The sequence below is a fragment of the Myodes glareolus genome, chromosome 9, assembly GCF_982192425.1.
Source record: "Myodes glareolus chromosome 9, mMyoGla1.1, whole genome shotgun sequence".
NCBI lineage: Eukaryota > Metazoa > Chordata > Mammalia > Rodentia > Cricetidae > Myodes > Myodes glareolus.
Genome location: NC_142034.1, coordinates 95,143,060 through 95,159,056, shown reverse-complemented (window position 1 = coordinate 95,159,056; position 15,997 = coordinate 95,143,060). Strand labels below are relative to the sequence as shown.

General features: G+C 52.1%; 2 protein-coding genes across 5 annotated transcripts; both read right to left on the bottom strand.

Moving 5' to 3' along the window:
• Positions 1-813: 813 nt before the first annotated feature.
• Positions 814-4,287, bottom strand: Dnase1l2 (deoxyribonuclease 1 like 2). Of its 2 annotated transcripts, XM_048436275.2 has the most exons (8): positions 3,602-4,287; positions 3,221-3,379; positions 2,984-3,072; positions 2,812-2,895; positions 2,635-2,735; positions 2,446-2,558; positions 2,091-2,342; positions 814-1,796 (listed from the first exon to the last, which is right to left on the bottom strand). In XM_048436275.2, the coding sequence occupies exons 2-8, from the start codon at positions 3,362-3,364 to the stop codon at positions 1,743-1,745; spliced, it is 837 nt and encodes a 278-aa protein (XP_048292232.1). In that variant the 5' UTR covers positions 3,365-3,379; positions 3,602-4,287; the 3' UTR covers positions 814-1,742. The 2 variants fall into 2 exon arrangements, with proteins under 2 accessions (XP_048292232.1, XP_048292231.1); XM_048436274.2 differs by having other exon boundaries at positions 3,221-4,287.
• Positions 4,288-4,427: 140 nt separating this feature from the next.
• E4f1 (E4F transcription factor 1) lies at positions 4,428-15,656 on the bottom strand. Of its 3 annotated transcripts, none has more exons than XM_048436271.3 (14): positions 15,429-15,656; positions 12,027-12,178; positions 10,298-10,409; positions 7,856-8,049; positions 7,647-7,767; positions 7,326-7,478; positions 7,063-7,229; positions 6,526-6,735; positions 6,030-6,135; positions 5,726-5,943; positions 5,372-5,570; positions 5,151-5,293; positions 5,021-5,083; positions 4,428-4,945 (listed from the first exon to the last, which is right to left on the bottom strand). In XM_048436271.3, exons 1-14 carry the CDS (start codon positions 15,583-15,585, stop codon positions 4,589-4,591), a joined length of 2,352 nt encoding a protein of 783 aa, XP_048292228.1. In that variant the 5' UTR covers positions 15,586-15,656; the 3' UTR covers positions 4,428-4,588. The 3 variants fall into 3 exon arrangements, with proteins under 3 accessions (XP_048292228.1, XP_048292227.1, XP_048292229.1); XM_048436270.3 differs by having other exon boundaries at positions 6,030-6,138; positions 15,429-15,655; XM_048436272.2 differs by having other exon boundaries at positions 6,030-6,138; positions 12,027-12,242; positions 15,429-15,563.
• Positions 15,657-15,997: the final 341 nt, after the last annotated feature.

Below are 15,997 nucleotides of genomic sequence, written 5' to 3'. Positions count from 1 at the left end.
GAAGCAAGGCATGGTGAGTGCAGTTGTAATCCAGTACTGGGTAGACAGGAACAGGCAGATCCATTCTGGCCTAATTAGTGAGTGCCAGTGGGACATCTTGTCTCAAAACAAGGTGGATACCCTTTGACCTCTGGCTTATCCATATGCACATGCTCATACGAAGAAGCTGTTCCTTGAACCCTACGGCCTTACAGTTCCAACCACAAGCACCCTTCTGCTTGGTGAACACAAAACATCACACTGCTTAAAAGTCCATCTTAAAGCAGAATTGTGAACAATGTCTGCAGGTTGGCCAATCCCTGTCCTTTTACTGGCTACCTTTTTGGAACCTTTAAGGCCAGACAGTCTCCATCCCCAGTTATTTACTAGGATTGCCGGAGGAAATCTTTCTGGCCACGTACATTTTCATTTAGAAAGAACAGACAGCTATCAGAAGAACCTGAGGAACAGGAATGTGGAGGACTAAAGGGTTGTTACCGTCCCGTGACCACACCACCATTACTGCCCTAGATGTGGACTGCCTCTCCTCCTTCCACCTCCTGAGTGCTGGGGACCAAACCCAGGGCTTCGTGCATGCTATGCCAGCACTGCCAACTGAGCTGCGTCCCCAGCCCAGTACTACTTATTCAGTGCAAGGTCCTGAATCTTGCATAGATTTTGCAAGAGCCAGACTTGTAGGCTGAGAATGAGGCTTGATTGAGCGCCTACCTAGCACTCTCTGGTCCTTGGTTCAATTCCCAGAAATGCTAAAACAAACAGAACCAAACTTTTCTAATTCATCACAAGGGTTTTTTTCTATGTGATTCAGACTGATTTCTCTATGCCACTAAAGATGTTTTATTGACCTCCATAGACACACACAAAAATAAATACACACACACACAAAGATGAGAAGTTTTAACAACCAGAAACCTCACGAGAGCCTTGTGTCCACGGAGCAATTTCCTGCTCCTAAAGTGATGGCCCACCCGAGCATAAACCTCCATCCTCAGGGCCTTGCCCAGGACCCAGGGAAGAAGCTACAGAAGACTCCTTTGAAGGGCTCAACCCAAGCACAGGCGTGGGCTCTGGGCAGGACTTGAGTGCCAAGCAGGTGCCTTTGTTTTGCTGTGTGGGGTTCCTCCCCAGAAAGTCCCAGAACAGCTCACACACTGGGTGGGTACAGCCTTCCTTGCTCCTGAAGAGCAAGATAAGAAAGAACCCAGCCTCTGCTTCAGATGACTGTGTCAGGATCCCTGAAGGGCAGAATGAGCATGGGAAGTGTTTGAAGTTTGTACAAAGGAAATAAAGACAGGGAACTGGCATGGTCTAGAAGTGGCCGGTTTCCATCAGGCTGGGAAGTGGACAAGCTAAGCCATCCATTTCCTTGAAAGCAATGGAAACAGATCTACTGGGCATTAAGAACAAGTTTTACAGCCTGGGAACCGAGGTCTCAGGAGGCACAGAGGCCTCATTCAACGTGTGGGTAATCCTGGCCAAGAGCGGCTTGTTTGCTAAGCATGCAGTTGGTGCTTTCCATGGGTTCTCCACAGCAGCCCTATGAGGTAGGTCATGTCAGCACTCCTTACACACAGGAAACAGGCTCCTAGTAATCCTGTAATGTGTCCATAGCCACTGTCCACACCAGCTGGCCCTGCCCTGTACTCTCAATGGGTAGGTGGCCTGCCACCCAGTCATCCATTATGAAGCCATTCCTTATGGACAGAGTCTGCAGATGGCATATCCGGGCCAGGCCTTAGCTGTCAGTGAGACTTGAAGGTCACTTCCACAGGAAAATGGTCGCTGATGGCAAGAGCCTGGAAGGAAAGGGGTGGAGCCTCATCAATTCAGCAGAGAAACGCGTCCTCGAGCTGTCCCCAGCTGAGAAGGGGGTGGTGAAGTCCGGGTGGCCACCCGTGGGTCTCATGGTGCCCCCGTGTGGCAAAGGAACAGAAACGGTTCCTTCCTTGGGGACTGGCACTAAGGATCCTTGGCTATGGTTGCCTTTGTAGAGGGAGCAGCAGTGTAAACTCACAAGTATTTCTGTGAGCCCCTCCTAGTGTGCTGGTGTATCTGCTGGGTCCCTCTTCATGAGCCTACCCCACACTCACCTGGGTCTGATCTAGGCCCAATTCCTCCTGAAAGTTGTGAACGGCGGCTGACTGGGGCTTCAGGCTCCTGCGCAGGTGGGCGCCACTCACTACGATCCGGTCGTAGGCACAGTCAGAGTTGCCCACTGTGGTGTCTGCACTGTCAGGGATGAGCCACTTAAACACCTCACTGCTGCGCAGACGGATGGATACCCAGTCGTGGGCCTTTACGTACTTGCAGTCAGCATTAAAGTCGCCCAGAAACAGCATGTCCTGTAGGCAAGCACAGCGGTAAATCAGTGCGCAGTGGTCCAGACCTGAGCACACCTTTAGTATTCCGGGATGTGAGTTAAGGGGTGGGGTGGGAGTGGCCTACATCAGTGTTCCACTTGTCAATCACATCGAGGTACACGTCGTAGAGGGCATCAATCTCTGCCACTGCCTGGTGCGGTGCTGCATGCAGGGGGATCAGCACGAGCTCCTTGGCGGCTGTGGAAGGTGGGAGTATGAGATTCAAGAACAGTCTGGCAGAGGTAGGTCTGGGAGAGGGCAGCATCAAACTCACCAGAGCTAGGAGCTGAAAATTTGACCACAAAAGGTTCCCGGCTGAATGCATCCTCTGGGTCTGGGTACTGGTATGTGCTCACAACCGACACTGCATCTTTCCTGGGAGCAGAGGACCAAGTGGTCTGCGGAGCTGGTCACCCCTGCCCGTGTCCCCTCCCTTCACTCCACCCCTCACCTGTAGACAAACAGATACATCTCCTTGTATTGGTCACGTCCAAGTGGCTTGCTGCTCACAAAACCATACTTATGCTTGGAGACACTGTGGAGAGATGCACCAGTCCCTGGGTCAAGGCACCAAACCAAGCTTGTGATTGTGGCTGGGGTTGTGGTGCCCGGCCCTGCCACACCTGTTAATTTGCTTCATGAGCAAGGACACTGCACTCAGGTCTGGGTCTCGTACCTCCTGCACCAGGGCGATGTCATAGCCAGCCAGGATCTGAAGGAAGAACCCACAGATGCACTGTCCCAATCAGCCTACTTGTCCAGAGCCTAGCTCCTAGTCCCATCTTGCTCCCCACCTCCCAAACGCTCCCCTCACCCCCATTGCCCTCGTCCCATTCCTCTGCTACCCCACTGGGCCTCACCTGTGCTATGACACTGCCGCAGTCTGGATCTGACACTTTGCTGTCACCAAAGCTCTGAATGTTGAAGGCTCCAATACGCAGCGCTGTGGCCCCTATGGCCCCCAGTGCCCAAAGTGCTGTCAGCAAGGCCCAGGGCCAACCCATGGCAAAGCAGGAAGCCTGGGAACAGGAATGTCCCAGAGTAACACCGACCCATACCAAGTCATAGCACAGCTGTAACCAAGTAGGACTGGCACCCATATTGCTCTGCATCCCTGCATTCCCCATGTTTCTTCAGTGTGTATGTGTGTGGGCTGGGAAGGGGGGCACACGATGACCTCTCATTCCAAGTATGGGAGGATTCTGCTCCCACCCAGTCTCCGACCCAGCCCCTAGACTTACCTGGGTTGTGAGTAAGGTGGTATCAAAAACTCAAGGGTCCTGAGTCAGTCAGTGAGATTCGGTCCAGATTAAGGACCTCATGTGGCCCAAGATGAACTGCAGTCTTTGGATACAGTAGCTCTGATTCCAAAGCACCCACAGGTATTTGAAGCCCTAGACCAGGAAGGGGCTGGACTACAATGGGAACCGCCCCTTCCATGGAGTGGATTCCAGACCTGGCTCCCATTCGAGACCCGAGAGACAGGACATATGCCAAACCAGTTCCACTTACTTAGAATCATGGCAGAAATCCCTGGCAGCCCCCTAGAAGAATCTCAGCATTACAATGAGGGTCAGCCATACCCACAGCCAGCCTCAGTTCTATCTCCACCTCTGAAACTAGATGGCCCAGAATAAGTTGCCTTGAGTTGCAGCCCATCAGGAAAACAGGATGATGAATCAGGAGACCAGCCCTAGCCTGCTAACATCTGCAGCTTCCCCAACACCTGCCCATCACAGAGGAAAGAAAGCATCAGCTACTCAGGCTGATCCAGAGTCCTAGGTCTTCAGACCCCCAGCCCCCAGCAGTCCCCGATATGATAGTGAGAAGGAACACCTCACACCAAGCAGGCCTGTGAAAGCTGGAGTCCCGGACCCAGCTAGGTAGGACAGCATCAAGAGGCGTCTGTCAACATGCCAGCGACACCTACGCGCCTTGGGGCGCCACCAGGGCTGCAAGCCAAGTGTGTGGCTAGAGGGAGGCCTGAGCAGGCAGGTGTGTCCAGAGGGTACCTATGAAGGCAGTGGTGCCAGCCCCAGAGGCTGCCTCAACCTTAACATCACAAGCTACAGATTTTCATGTTTTATTGTAAAGCAAAAAAACAAACAAAAACCCTGCATATCCACAGTCTCTCAGCTCCTCTGGGGCCTGAACTTCAATGTCTTCTGACCAGGCAGGTGTGGGCAGGCACTCGGGGTCCTCACTCTACCACAGCAGAGGCTCTCAAGCTATACGATGACAGTCTGCACCTCAAGTTGGCCCTCTGGTGAAGCAATGACCAGCTCTCCTCCATGCTCCAGGATCTCTATGTCCTCTGATGACACCATTGTCACAGTGGCCTGTTCAGTACTGTTTGGACCTGCGCGGGCTGTGAGCACAGTGCCCTCACTGATTGCTGAAGCCAGTGTCATGGCCACTTGCTCAGTGAGACTCTCAGGCGTGGCAATGGTGATTGTGTCAGCAGCAGCTGCCTGTGAGCCCAGTGCTGCCTCCTGGTCCATGGTCACATTCTGCACGATGATCTGGTGCCCTGCACCAGCCTGGTGCACAATCTGCTGTACCACCTTCATGATGTGACTGTCCACCTGCAAGGACCATGGTTCAGCTCGAGGGACAGCTCAGCAGCTGATGACCTTCCCTTACCTCCCCTAGACCCTCACCTCTGTCTGGGTGCCCTCGATGATCTCAGTGGCTTCACTGGTCTCTGTGTCATCTGCAGTAGCCTGGAAAGCCAATTAGGTCAGCCTGCGCTGGCCTGAGTCCAAACTGCCCCACCAGCCCTGTACCTACCTCAATAATGTACTCCTGGGTATCAGCCACCACCGAGGAGAACTCAACCAGCAAGGTGTGGGGGTCTTCTGCTAGCACAGTGGCAGCCGCAGAGGGGCTCTCCTCAGATACCAGCAACTCCTCCACTTCCAGCAGGCAACCCCCTGCCAACAGGGAAGCTCAGTTCAGTCAGGGCCAATTGACCTCAGCCCTCACCCTCTCCTGCCACCTGTGGCTCAGACCTTTGGTGCGCAGGTGCCGGTTGAGTGTGCCATGCTCTGCGAAGCCACGGCCACACTTGTAGCATTTGAAAGGCTTCTCGCCCGTGTGGTGCCTCACATGCCGCACCAGTGAGCCCTTCTCCCGGAAGCCTCGGCTGCAGAACTGGCACACGTGGGGCTTCTCTTCTAGGTGTGTCCTGAAGTGCACCTGCTGGGCATTCTAGGGAAACCCTAGGTTGAGACAGCCTGTTCTCAACCATAGCCCCCACCCCCAGGTCTAGGCTGGGAAGAAGGTGACAGGGGACACAGCCAGACCCCCAGTTAAGACAATGGAGGGTGGGTACAAGCATAAGGATTGCAGGACCAAAGGCTTACCTTGGTTTTGTAACGCTTGCCACACTGGGGACAAGGGAAAGGCCTCTCGTCGGAGTGGACACGCCGGTGGCCGCGCACATGAGCAATGGTCTTATAAAGCTTCCCACAGTCTCCACAACGGAAGCGACGCTCGTGCACGTGCACCTCCTGGTGCTTCTTGAGCAGGTAGGCTTTGGGGAAGGCCTTGCCACACTGGGTGCAGGTGAATGGCCTTGGCCCTGAAGCCACACTCAGCATTAGGCCATTTTCACCACCCACAAGCCCACCAGTTGCCAGCCCACAGGCCTACCTCCCTGCTACTCACCTATATGACCTCTCTTGTGGGCCTCCAAGATGGCTGCTGTTGGGAAAGTCTCACTGCACTGAGGGCATGGATGTGTCCTAGGCACCTTTGAAGCTTCACTGGCCACCTGCTGGGGGACCAGAGACCAACCACTAGCACCTACTGTAACTATGCTCCGAAGGTGCCAAACACAAGAACCAGCCCTCTTCTCTCTTGGCCTTGGGTAAAGAAATTAACAGAGGACAAAATTACAGCAGAAAGCTATGCCGCTTTTCAAGCCAGGCACAGGTGTGTGTCCCTGAGTCCAGTACTTGGCAGAAGCAGGAGGATCAAAAATTGAGGCCAACAATGGTTCCATAGTAAATTTGGGACACCCTGGGTTACATTAGACTGTGTCTCAAAAGAAAAAAAAAAAAAAAACTAAGAGCATTAGGAAGTGGCAGCCTCCCCCGAGCATGCTAATCAGACACTGGGCCAACCTCACAGAAAGATCATGCCAGTAACAGAAGAAACCTACTGTCTCTATCTGCTCCACCTCAAGCAGTGGCAGTTCTGGGGGTCCCTCTCCCAGGGACTGTGGACTGGACTCAGAGGGAGTGGCTGGCTCCAGAGTACTCTCCTCCCCAGGAACTCGCTCGAGGACGATGCCAGAATTCTGCATGGCCTGATGAAGCAGATTCTCACGGCTGCTCTCACTGGAACAGGGGAGCTCCTCAGGGTCTGGGGGCTGTAAGGGAGGTAGGGGAAAAGAAGGAAGGACAGAGGCCTGTCAGGCAGCCCAGTACAGGGTACCCATTCTCACCCACGCCACATGGCAGCCCCACGGTGCACTGCCAGCTGCCTGTTCTCCCTGACTAAATTCTAGCTCATTCTCCCTGGATTTCACCTCAAACCCCACAGCTTCCCTGCCTGGATACACCATCTACTAAGGAGCTCTCCCTAGAACCCATGTGCCTCCCAGGGTGGGGGTGAGCTGTAACTGTCCTGGGCCTGCTGCAGGCAGTTTCTGAGCCAAGTCTAGCACTGTGTGATCAAAGGGCAGAGCAGCACCTACCTCAGGAGCAAGGGCCTTCATGCCCAGGGGAAGCTCCTGCATCTGAACATGGACTTCATGGATGACAGTGCCCTTGGCATCTGTCACTAGGTGAATCACAGGTGATGACTCCATGGGGTCTCCTGTCACTGATGATGTAACTGTCCCCACAGTGGAGGCACTGGACCCTTTAAGGAAGAGTTCAATGAGTCCTTGAAGAGCCTGGCAGTCAATTTTAGCAACACCTGTCCCAAGAACTCAGGCAGCCTCCCCACCAAGCTGACCTGCAGGCACTTCCTCTTTGCCCACAACTGTGTCCTTGCTCATGCTGAAGCGGATCTTCTCTGTGCATGGGGTAAGAGACTTCAGGTGCCTAGTCAGTGCGCCTGACTCCCTGAAGCTCTTCCCACACTTGGCACACTTATAAGGACGCTCATCTGTGAAAGGACAATCAGCCCTCAGTGTGGCACAGACAGTGTCCGGTGTTGAGGGGACACGAGGCATGGAGCCCTGTCTCTTCATCCAAGGACACAGGCCAGCTGAAGGGTGCCCCCAGAGCCCATCAACAGGCTATTTAGTATAGCTCTGACCCCCATTTCACTTACCAGTGTGCCGCCTGTGGTGCCGGATAAGCGAGCCCTTGGTCCTAAAGGAAGCACCACAGAGCTTGCACTCATGGTCCTTGCGGCTGCTGTGCGTTACCATGTGGGCCTTGAGGATGCTGCCCTGTAGGGGAGGGGCAGTAAGGCTCAAGGAACCTCACTGGACAGGAGTAGGCAGGGGAGCCAATGGGCCCTGGGCCCCAGGAGCTCACCGTTTTGAAGGTCTTGTGACATAGCATGCACACGTAGCGGCCTTCCTTGTTCACCAGCAGCTTGACTTGGGCCTGCTCGCCCTCCCCAACAAGCCCAAGTTCCTGATGGTTAGGACTGCCTGGAACCTCTGCCATCTCGCCATCCCCTGGCTCTGCCTCGGCAGCCACAATGACCTCTTTGATGTGCCCACTTCCTGAGGAGAGGCAAGTTAACGTAAGCCTCAAGACCTATCACTACTATAGGCCCTGCCCGTGGGGATCCCTCCACAGGAGTCCACAGGAAAGCAACAGAACTGTCTAGATCACACACCACCCCAGCCCCAGGGCCTAGAGCCTGAATCCAGTATGCACTGGGGGAAATCTATGAGACACCTATTAGAGGCAGCCTGACATGTGCCTGACAACCTTCAGGTCAGTAGAGCTGCCTGTAGCTCAGGGCCCCCAGACTGTGCCCAATATGAGCATTCTCCATGAGGAGATATCCATCCCCTAAAGCAAAAGACACGGGGGTTTTATAACCGGATACTCAGGTAAATAGGCAGTGAACATCCCAGTTCAGCTCCCTGCATTTTTTCTGCTGGGTGGCTCCAGTTTCACCAATACAAAGAAAAGATAGATCTGGGTGCTGCCTGTTGGCTTGGGCTGCCAGATCCCTGTCCAGACCTGACTGGAGAAACTGGACATCTGAGATGGTGAGAAAAAGGAAGTCAGGTTTCTGCACTTCTCACAGGATGCTTTGGAATCTGACAATGTGCAAAGCCATACTATAAACATACTTCACATTTTCTACTCATAAAAGTGATGAGTGGGAACTAGCTGTGAAACTACTTCTTAGAAACCATCTCTATCCAGCTGGTCTTGTTTTGACAAGCCATTCTCTCAAAACAGAATGAGTGAGCACCATGACTCAGAAACAATTAAGGGTATTTCTCACCCGTGCTCCAGCCCAGTGCTCCAAAAGCACCTTCCCAAAGGACAGGGGCCTGATGGGTGAGGAATACAGGTGCACTGGCCCAAGAGGAAACTCATCTGCTAGGCCAGATGCCAAGAGCCTAGCGCCGATACAAATACTCCACGCAGCCCTCACTGCCTTTTCGTACCCCAGGTCATCAGAAACGCTGGTGACCCTGACTCCTCCCCCCCGTGGGGTGCCTACAAAAGGTACAGGAGCAGCAGAGGGTCCCTGAAGTAATCTGTTGCTGTGCTCAACAAAAGCCTGAACACTACCGGAGGCTGGGAGTGGGCGGGAAAGGACCGGCTGCCAGAGCCTAGTTATACAACAGAACCCAGTGAACTTGTTTTCCCAAATAACACCTCCCACTACAGAAACTAAACTCTGTGCCAGAGCAGGAGCAGGGCCCCACCCCCACATGACAACATTCCTAAGTCTGACTATCAAGGAGTGAGTTTCCTGTTGCAGGAACATTGAGAAAGGCATTGGAAACCCAGAAGGTGTCCAGGTTCCTCACTGGGAAGGGTAATGTACTTAGAGGCTCCCTTCCCAAGCCCAAGGTTGGCTTTGTCAACAGATCCTTCCTCTTCCTGTCCCAATTGATTCTCATAGCTTCTCAAGGTCAAGTTCTATCCATTGTCCCAATCCCTTCCTGTCCAACTGCCCGTTCACTCATCTGCCTTAGTCCCTGCAGAGCAATGATCATTCCTTTCCCAACATCAACCATACTGGACTCAACACCATTACCCTCCAATGGCTTCTGAACACCTCAGCCACTCATCCCTTTCCTGAACTCGGTCCTTGGCTCCCTTCACCTGTTCAAGCCCAGAATGCCCTTTCAATGCTCCCTGCATACCCAGCAGTCTCCAATTAATGAGCACTTGACCCAACTCGGGCTTCTTAGTAGCCCCTCTTCCCACTGCACATCAGTGAGTACTTAAATTGAAAGCATTAGCCATCAAAGAGGCTTGGCGTTATATGCTCATAAAAGCCCATCAAGAATCAGGGCAACAATCCATGCCAATGTAAACAAGCAAAGGGATGAAAACCAAGGTCAAGCAACAAGTCAGGGCCAGCTGAGACATCAGCCACAGCCTGTCCACCCACTGACCCTACAAAGGCAACTGCTGGGGCAAGGGACCATGTGGTGTACACTGATAGGGGCTGCCTAGGGGCAGGAAGGTCGAATTGGGTGTCAGGGACACGGAGAAGATGCTAAGGAGGACAGGGCCAGAAACAGCCTGCGACAGCACATAAGAGGGATAAGTTCATGGTGGTGCACAGACTGAACATTCCCAAATGCCTCCAATACTCCAGGGCAGTAAGGAAGGTCCAGCTTCACACAAGGCTTGGGCCCCTCTGTGGAGAGGACAGGCCACGCTCTTGGGAGATTGGAGGATGTGCGCAGTGAAGACCCTCCAGCCCCAACTATAATCAGCCATCAGGTCAATGACTCAGAGCTGAGGATGACCCATGGACAACCGGCTTACCAACAAGGTCAGGAGCATGGCTGATGTCTGCTGCCAGAGAGGTGGCCTCCACCACGATGTGGGCCACAGTAATGGGCTCCTCTGGACCTCCCTCTGCTGCAGCTGGTACCACCTATCAATGGGGTCAAAAGACAAATGAATTCCAGATTTACAGAGAACTTTCCTGTGTAGAAGAGGGGAACTTGGGAAACTTCCACGAACTGCAGGAAGGGGGTAGGAGGGCTCTTCTTCTCTCGAATGAACATGGCTCTAAGTCTGACTCCCAGCCTGGCCCAAGTCATGATCAGTCCCGTTAGTCTAATACCGCTGACCACCATAGCCTGGACACAGATCAAGAGCATATACAGCAAGGGACTCCTAGAAGGCATGAAGCCGTGCTAGCTGTAGGAGTGAAGGTGTAGAGCCCACGCACAGCCCAGCCAGGTGTCAGAAGGAAGGACCCAGGGTTGTGGACAGACCTTCACAGAGGGTGCTCAGTGAGGGGAAAGTACTAAGTGCAAGGCTGAAGTTAACCTCTTTCCAATGTCACCTGACCCATTTCCTGCTGATAGCCTGAGGCCACTGAGGTTTCCTTAGAGCAGTGACCCTTTAATACAGTCCCTTATGTTGTGTGACCCCAACCATGATTTATGTTTCTTGCTACTTCATGACTGTAATTTTGCTATTGTTATGAATCATAATGCAAATATCTGTGTTTTCTGATGGTCTTAGGCGACCCCTGTAAAAAGTGTTCAACAACTCAAAGAGGTCACCACCCACAGGTTGAGAACTACTGTTCTGGAGGTTTCCCTTCTCTTGGAGGAAAGGTATTAGAGACCAAACCTCTGTGCAGGTTAAGTAAACATTCCACTACTCAGCTATATTCCTAGGCTTCTTTCCATTAATAAAGATATAAAAGATGTAATTATTTTTATGTATATGAGTGTTTTGCTTGTTTGTATGTATGTATGTATATCACATGCATGCCTAGCACCCACAGAGGTCAGGAAAAGGGCATCAGAATCTCCAGAACTGTAGTAACAAATGGTTATGAGCTACCATACAAGTGCTAGGAACTGAACTCAAGTCCTCTACAAGAGCAACAAGTGCCCTTACCCACTGAGCTATCTCTCTAGCCTCCTTTAAAATGTTATTTTTAGTCTAAGTCATCTAAGGTAGCCTCAGACTTATACTGTAGCCCAAACTGGCCTTGAACTTCAAATCCTTCTGCCTCAGCTTCCCCTGAAGCTGGGATTACAGACCAGTATTAAGAAGCCTGGCCATAGCCTCTTCTTAATTCTACCCACTGACTCATGGGAATGCTGTCTATACAAGAGCATTTAGTAAGACTATGTCAGTACATCCCCAGACATCACTAGGATTCAATTAAGTGGGCTATCTTTATATAGGTCCCAGAACCCAGTAGGCCCTACTTCAAGATGTATACAGGACAGGAGATAAGGCTGCCATGACCTCTTAAGCTAAGATACCCTTCACACAGAAGAAAGGAAGGATCCCTGCCCCAAATCTATGTAGGCTGCTGAGGTTGAGCTACCCCAGGTCATCCAAAGCACCATTCCACTCCTGGTGGTACAACTTGGTCTTCCTCCACCCATAACCATATCTGACTTCTAACTGGTCACATGTCATAAACCAGCTGTTCAGGGTGCTCAAGATACTGTTTCCTCTTCCTTTTGGTAGATGAGCCAAACTAGAGCAGTGTGGATGGTAGCATCTAGAAGGGGCTCACCTCCTGGCCCAGCAGTGCAGTGGCAGGAGGGGTGGTAGGCAGGGCCTCTTGAGGGGCCCGGTGGCAGGTCTTCTGAATCTTGTGCTGGACAAAGTCCTCCAAAGCAGTGAATTCCAACTGGCAGCGGCCACATCTGTGCACGTCATCCTCATCTGCAATGAGCCTCATGTCAGGGGGACTGGAGGCAATCAGGGCCTCATCCAGCTTCCTTCAAGGCTGAGACAAGAGATACCCAAAGATGGCACCAAAACCAGAGCTGATCTGTCTACTCACCCCAGAGCTGCTGAGGATATTCTGGACTACATTCAGAGCTGGGGAACACTAAGGTCTAACCTCGTATTTGAGCAAGGTCTACTAAGGAGACCAGTATTTTGCACAGGGTTACCCTGACCGCACATTCCTGCAAGACAAACTGAAGCTGTCATATCCAAAGTCTCTGCAACACAGAGCTGGGAAGAGAGGCTGGGAGACATAGGAGCTCACCTAAGCAAGTTTGGGGACAGAGCACCTAGATTTAAGATTACTGGGGAGCTAGGGAAGAACTCGGTGGTAGAACACTTGCCTAGCATGCAATAGACTCCAGAATTTGAAAAAAAAAGATAAAATTTTAGGACTGCTGGTGATTTCCTGTGAGGCATCTCAATTTCCACATTTTGAGGAGGATAAATAGGCTAATCAGTTCTGTATATCCATCTAGAGCACTTCAGGGGCTCGGAAGGTGGATGTCCACAGAGCTCTGGCTAATAGGCCAGGTTTTGAAAACTAGCAGGAGCAGAAGAGCAGGAGCTGTCACCCCATCAATCTTACTACTTTATGCATCTGTGTATATGGTACTGAAAATGAGCCTTGAACATGCTCCACACAGTGACCACTCTTTTCTCTCTTATATGTTACATTGGTCCCCACTGGGTACCAACCCTGCTCCAGAGTATACTCCAAAGATAAAGCAGTCCAAAGCGGTTACACATCCCAGATACTGCATCTGGGTCCCTCACCATCATTGTATCCATTCCTGGACCTGCAGGAGTTACATAATAAGCATGTGAGAATTGCTTTTTCTATTGTTTTTCTTTTTTCCTTCTCTCTCTCTCTCTCTCTCTCTCTCTCTCTCTCTCTCTCTCTCTCTCTGTGTGTGTGTGTGTGTGTGTGTGTGTCTCTCTTTGACACAGGGTCTTTCTACATAGCCCTAACTGTCCTGGAACTCACTATTTAGAACTGGGCTGGCTTCGAACTCAGAGAGATCCACCTGCCTCTGCCTCCCTGGTGTTGATGTGCACCACCACTAACAGCCATTTTTTTCTTTTAGATTTGTTTATTTTTACTTCAAGTGTGGGTGTTTGGCCTGCATGTATGTCTGTGCACCACAGGTGTGCCACCACCGCCCAGCTGCAACAAGGACTCTTAACACTGAGCCTTCCTTTCAGCTCAGCACCTAAGAATTTAAGCAAATCATTCCAGCACCCTGGGGAAAGGTATGACTAAGTCCAACCTAAGAAAATTATTAAGGTTCAAGGTCACTCAGCTGAACCAACCAGACTAGCTTCCAGAACAATCTGCTAGTTTCCACTATCTTACACTCAGTCCCAGATTAAAGCCAAACCTAGCGTGGTACAAGGGAGGAGTAAAGTCAGTGACAAATTAACAATCAAATAAAAGGGCAAACCCAAGCTATGACAGGCACACAGGCCACCTGAAAGAGGGTGGTGCCCTCCACATAGCTCACAGTCACAAAGCAAGCACTGAAGTGCCTACCATCTGTTACCCCTCTCATTTACAGTTTGACTCAGCACCAAGACATTACTACTGGCCAGGCAGTGGGAGCACATGCCTTTAATCCCTGTGCTCAGGAGGTAAAGGCGGCAGGATCTCTGTGAGGCCACCTGATCTTACAGATCCAGGACAGCCAAGGCTATAGGGAAACCCTGTCTCGAATAAATAAATAAATAAATAAATAAATAAATAGATGGCTACTGAACCAGAAAAGGACACACCTAGCTCATCTCACAATGAGAAAAGGCCATAACCAGAGTGGTTCTCAACATGTGGATCGCTCTAGTGGTGAGCTATCAGAATATTTACATTACAATTCATAACAGTAGCAAAATTACGACTGTGAAGCAGCAACAAAATAATTTATTTGCTTGGTTTTGGAGATGGTTCCTCTGTGTAACCTCTGCTGTCCTGGAACTCCCTCTGTAGACCAGGCCCAGGCTGGTCTCGAACTCAGAGATCCGCCAGTCTCTGCCTTCCATGTGCTGAGATCAAAGGCGTGTGTGTGCCACCACTGCCCGGCACAAGGAAATAATCTTATGGTGGGGGTCACCACAACATAAGGAACTGTATTAAAGGGTTGCAGCATTACATAGGTTGAGAACCACTGCTATAAACAAACCCAAGAATCTATAAGCCAGGTGTGGTGGTAAATGCCATTAATACCACCCAGCACTGGGGAGGCAGAGGATCTCTGAGTTCAAGGCCAGACTGGTCTACACAATGAGTCCCAGGACAGCAATGCCTCTACTTCGTGAGCTCCTATCTCAAAAAAAAAAAAACAAAACAAAACAAAAAACAGAATCTCTGAAGAGATCCCTCTGAGACTGTAACTGCCCCTCTCCAAGTAGGCGTACGGGAGAAATCCGAATACAGTGAGACTGAACAGCCTTAGGACAGTATTACTTGCCAGACCACTTCCTGTCGCCTCTACAGCTTCGTGGAACTCAGAGTAGACACCTGAACCATCTCTGAAAGATACCAGTACCCAGAGAAGTAGTCCTTAGTGTACCTAAGACAGCCTTCGGCATACAGACATGCTTTTAGCTCTTCCCCATCCTCCTAGGAGAAATTAAAGGGCGCCAATCTGATCCTTGACAGATCGAGATGAGTGACCCAACCATTTTACAATCCTTGAACCTCAATTATCCCCATCTCTGAAGTGAAGAGTGGTAATAATAGTTCGCCTTTCGGGGTTATGGAATGGTAAAGGCCGAGACGGCGGGAGTGTGCTGCACATTCCTGGAGTCGTTGCTCCACCCTGGAGTGAAGACCCAGGTCCTCAGTGGGGAGGTGCCGCCTCCCCACGTCAGGTCCCTGATCCCTTTCTGGCAGGGCCCTACGGCCCCGCCCTCAGTCTCCTGGTCCTCCCGGGCCAAGCAAGGCCCCAGCGGCAAAGGAGGGGACGCTGGAGCTAGGGCTGGGGATCGCTGAAGAGGTGCGAGCGACGTTTCCTAGGTCTACTCCAAGGGGCTGGAGGAATGGGCGCCCTATGAACCCCTGCATCGGGGCCCGGCAGGCTGGGGGTGGCCCGCAGGAGTTGTGAAGGTTTGCAGATGGCGAGTCTGCACCCGGCAGCCCGGGCAGAGCTGCCCGCACCCCTGCCGCGCCAGGCTCCTGCAGCCTCGTTACCTTCCTCGTTGAAGGGCGCTGGGAGGCCAAGGAAGCCGCCGGAGGACAAGGCCGCCGCCGCCGCCGCAACCCCGCCCTCGCCCGCTTCACGCCCGGCTTCGGCCCGGGCTTCTGCCGTATGAGCGGCCGTCACCCGCACTGCCATCGCGCCCTCCATGTCGCAACGCGCCACAGGAAGATGGCGGATTTACGACCATGTCGTCATAACAACGGGCCGAACCGAGGGCGGCGTGGAGTACAGGCAGGGGGCGGGACCAGGATGAGTTTGACGGACAGGCAAAGGGGGCGGGGCTTCGGGTTGTGGCTGTAGAAGCGGAGCCGGGCTTTATCGAGGGCGGAAATGGGCGTGGTTTGTGTTCCGTTGGTTGGACCTAGCTGGGGGTGAGCTACCCGGGGACTAAAGAATCTCAACTCTCGCCCTCGCTCTCTCTCTCTTATTTTTAAAATGTATATGGGTATTTTGTCTGCATGTATGTTTGTGTACTATGTGCATGCCTGGCGCCCGCGAAGGCCAAAAGAGGGTGTTTGATCTCCTGGAACTGGATTTACAGATGGAGCTACATGTAGGT

Excerpts from the sequence above, each read along its gene's own strand:
- Dnase1l2 (XM_048436274.2), bottom strand. The coding sequence starts at position 3,487 with ATGGGGAATGCAGGGATGCAGAGCAATATGGGTGCCAGTCCTACTTGG. Across the intron at positions 3,073-3,220 it reads GCGGCAGTGTCATAGCACAG|ATCCTGGCTGGCTATGACAT; the intron begins GTGAGGCCCAGT and ends TTCTTCCTTCAG. Across the intron at positions 2,896-2,983 it reads CTCATGAAGCAAATTAACAG|TGTCTCCAAGCATAAGTATG; the intron begins GTGTGGCAGGGC and ends ATCTCTCCACAG.
- E4f1 (XM_048436270.3), bottom strand. The coding sequence starts at position 15,585 with ATGGAGGGCGCGATGGCAGTGCGGGTGACGGCCGCTCATACGGCAGAA. Across the intron at positions 7,768-7,855 it reads GTCACAAGACCTTCAAAACG|GGCAGCATCCTCAAGGCCCA; the intron begins GTGAGCTCCTGG and ends CCTCCCCTACAG. Across the intron at positions 5,084-5,150 it reads CCCAGGAGTACATTATTGAG|GCTACTGCAGATGACACAGA; the intron begins GTAGGTACAGGG and ends TTGGCTTTCCAG.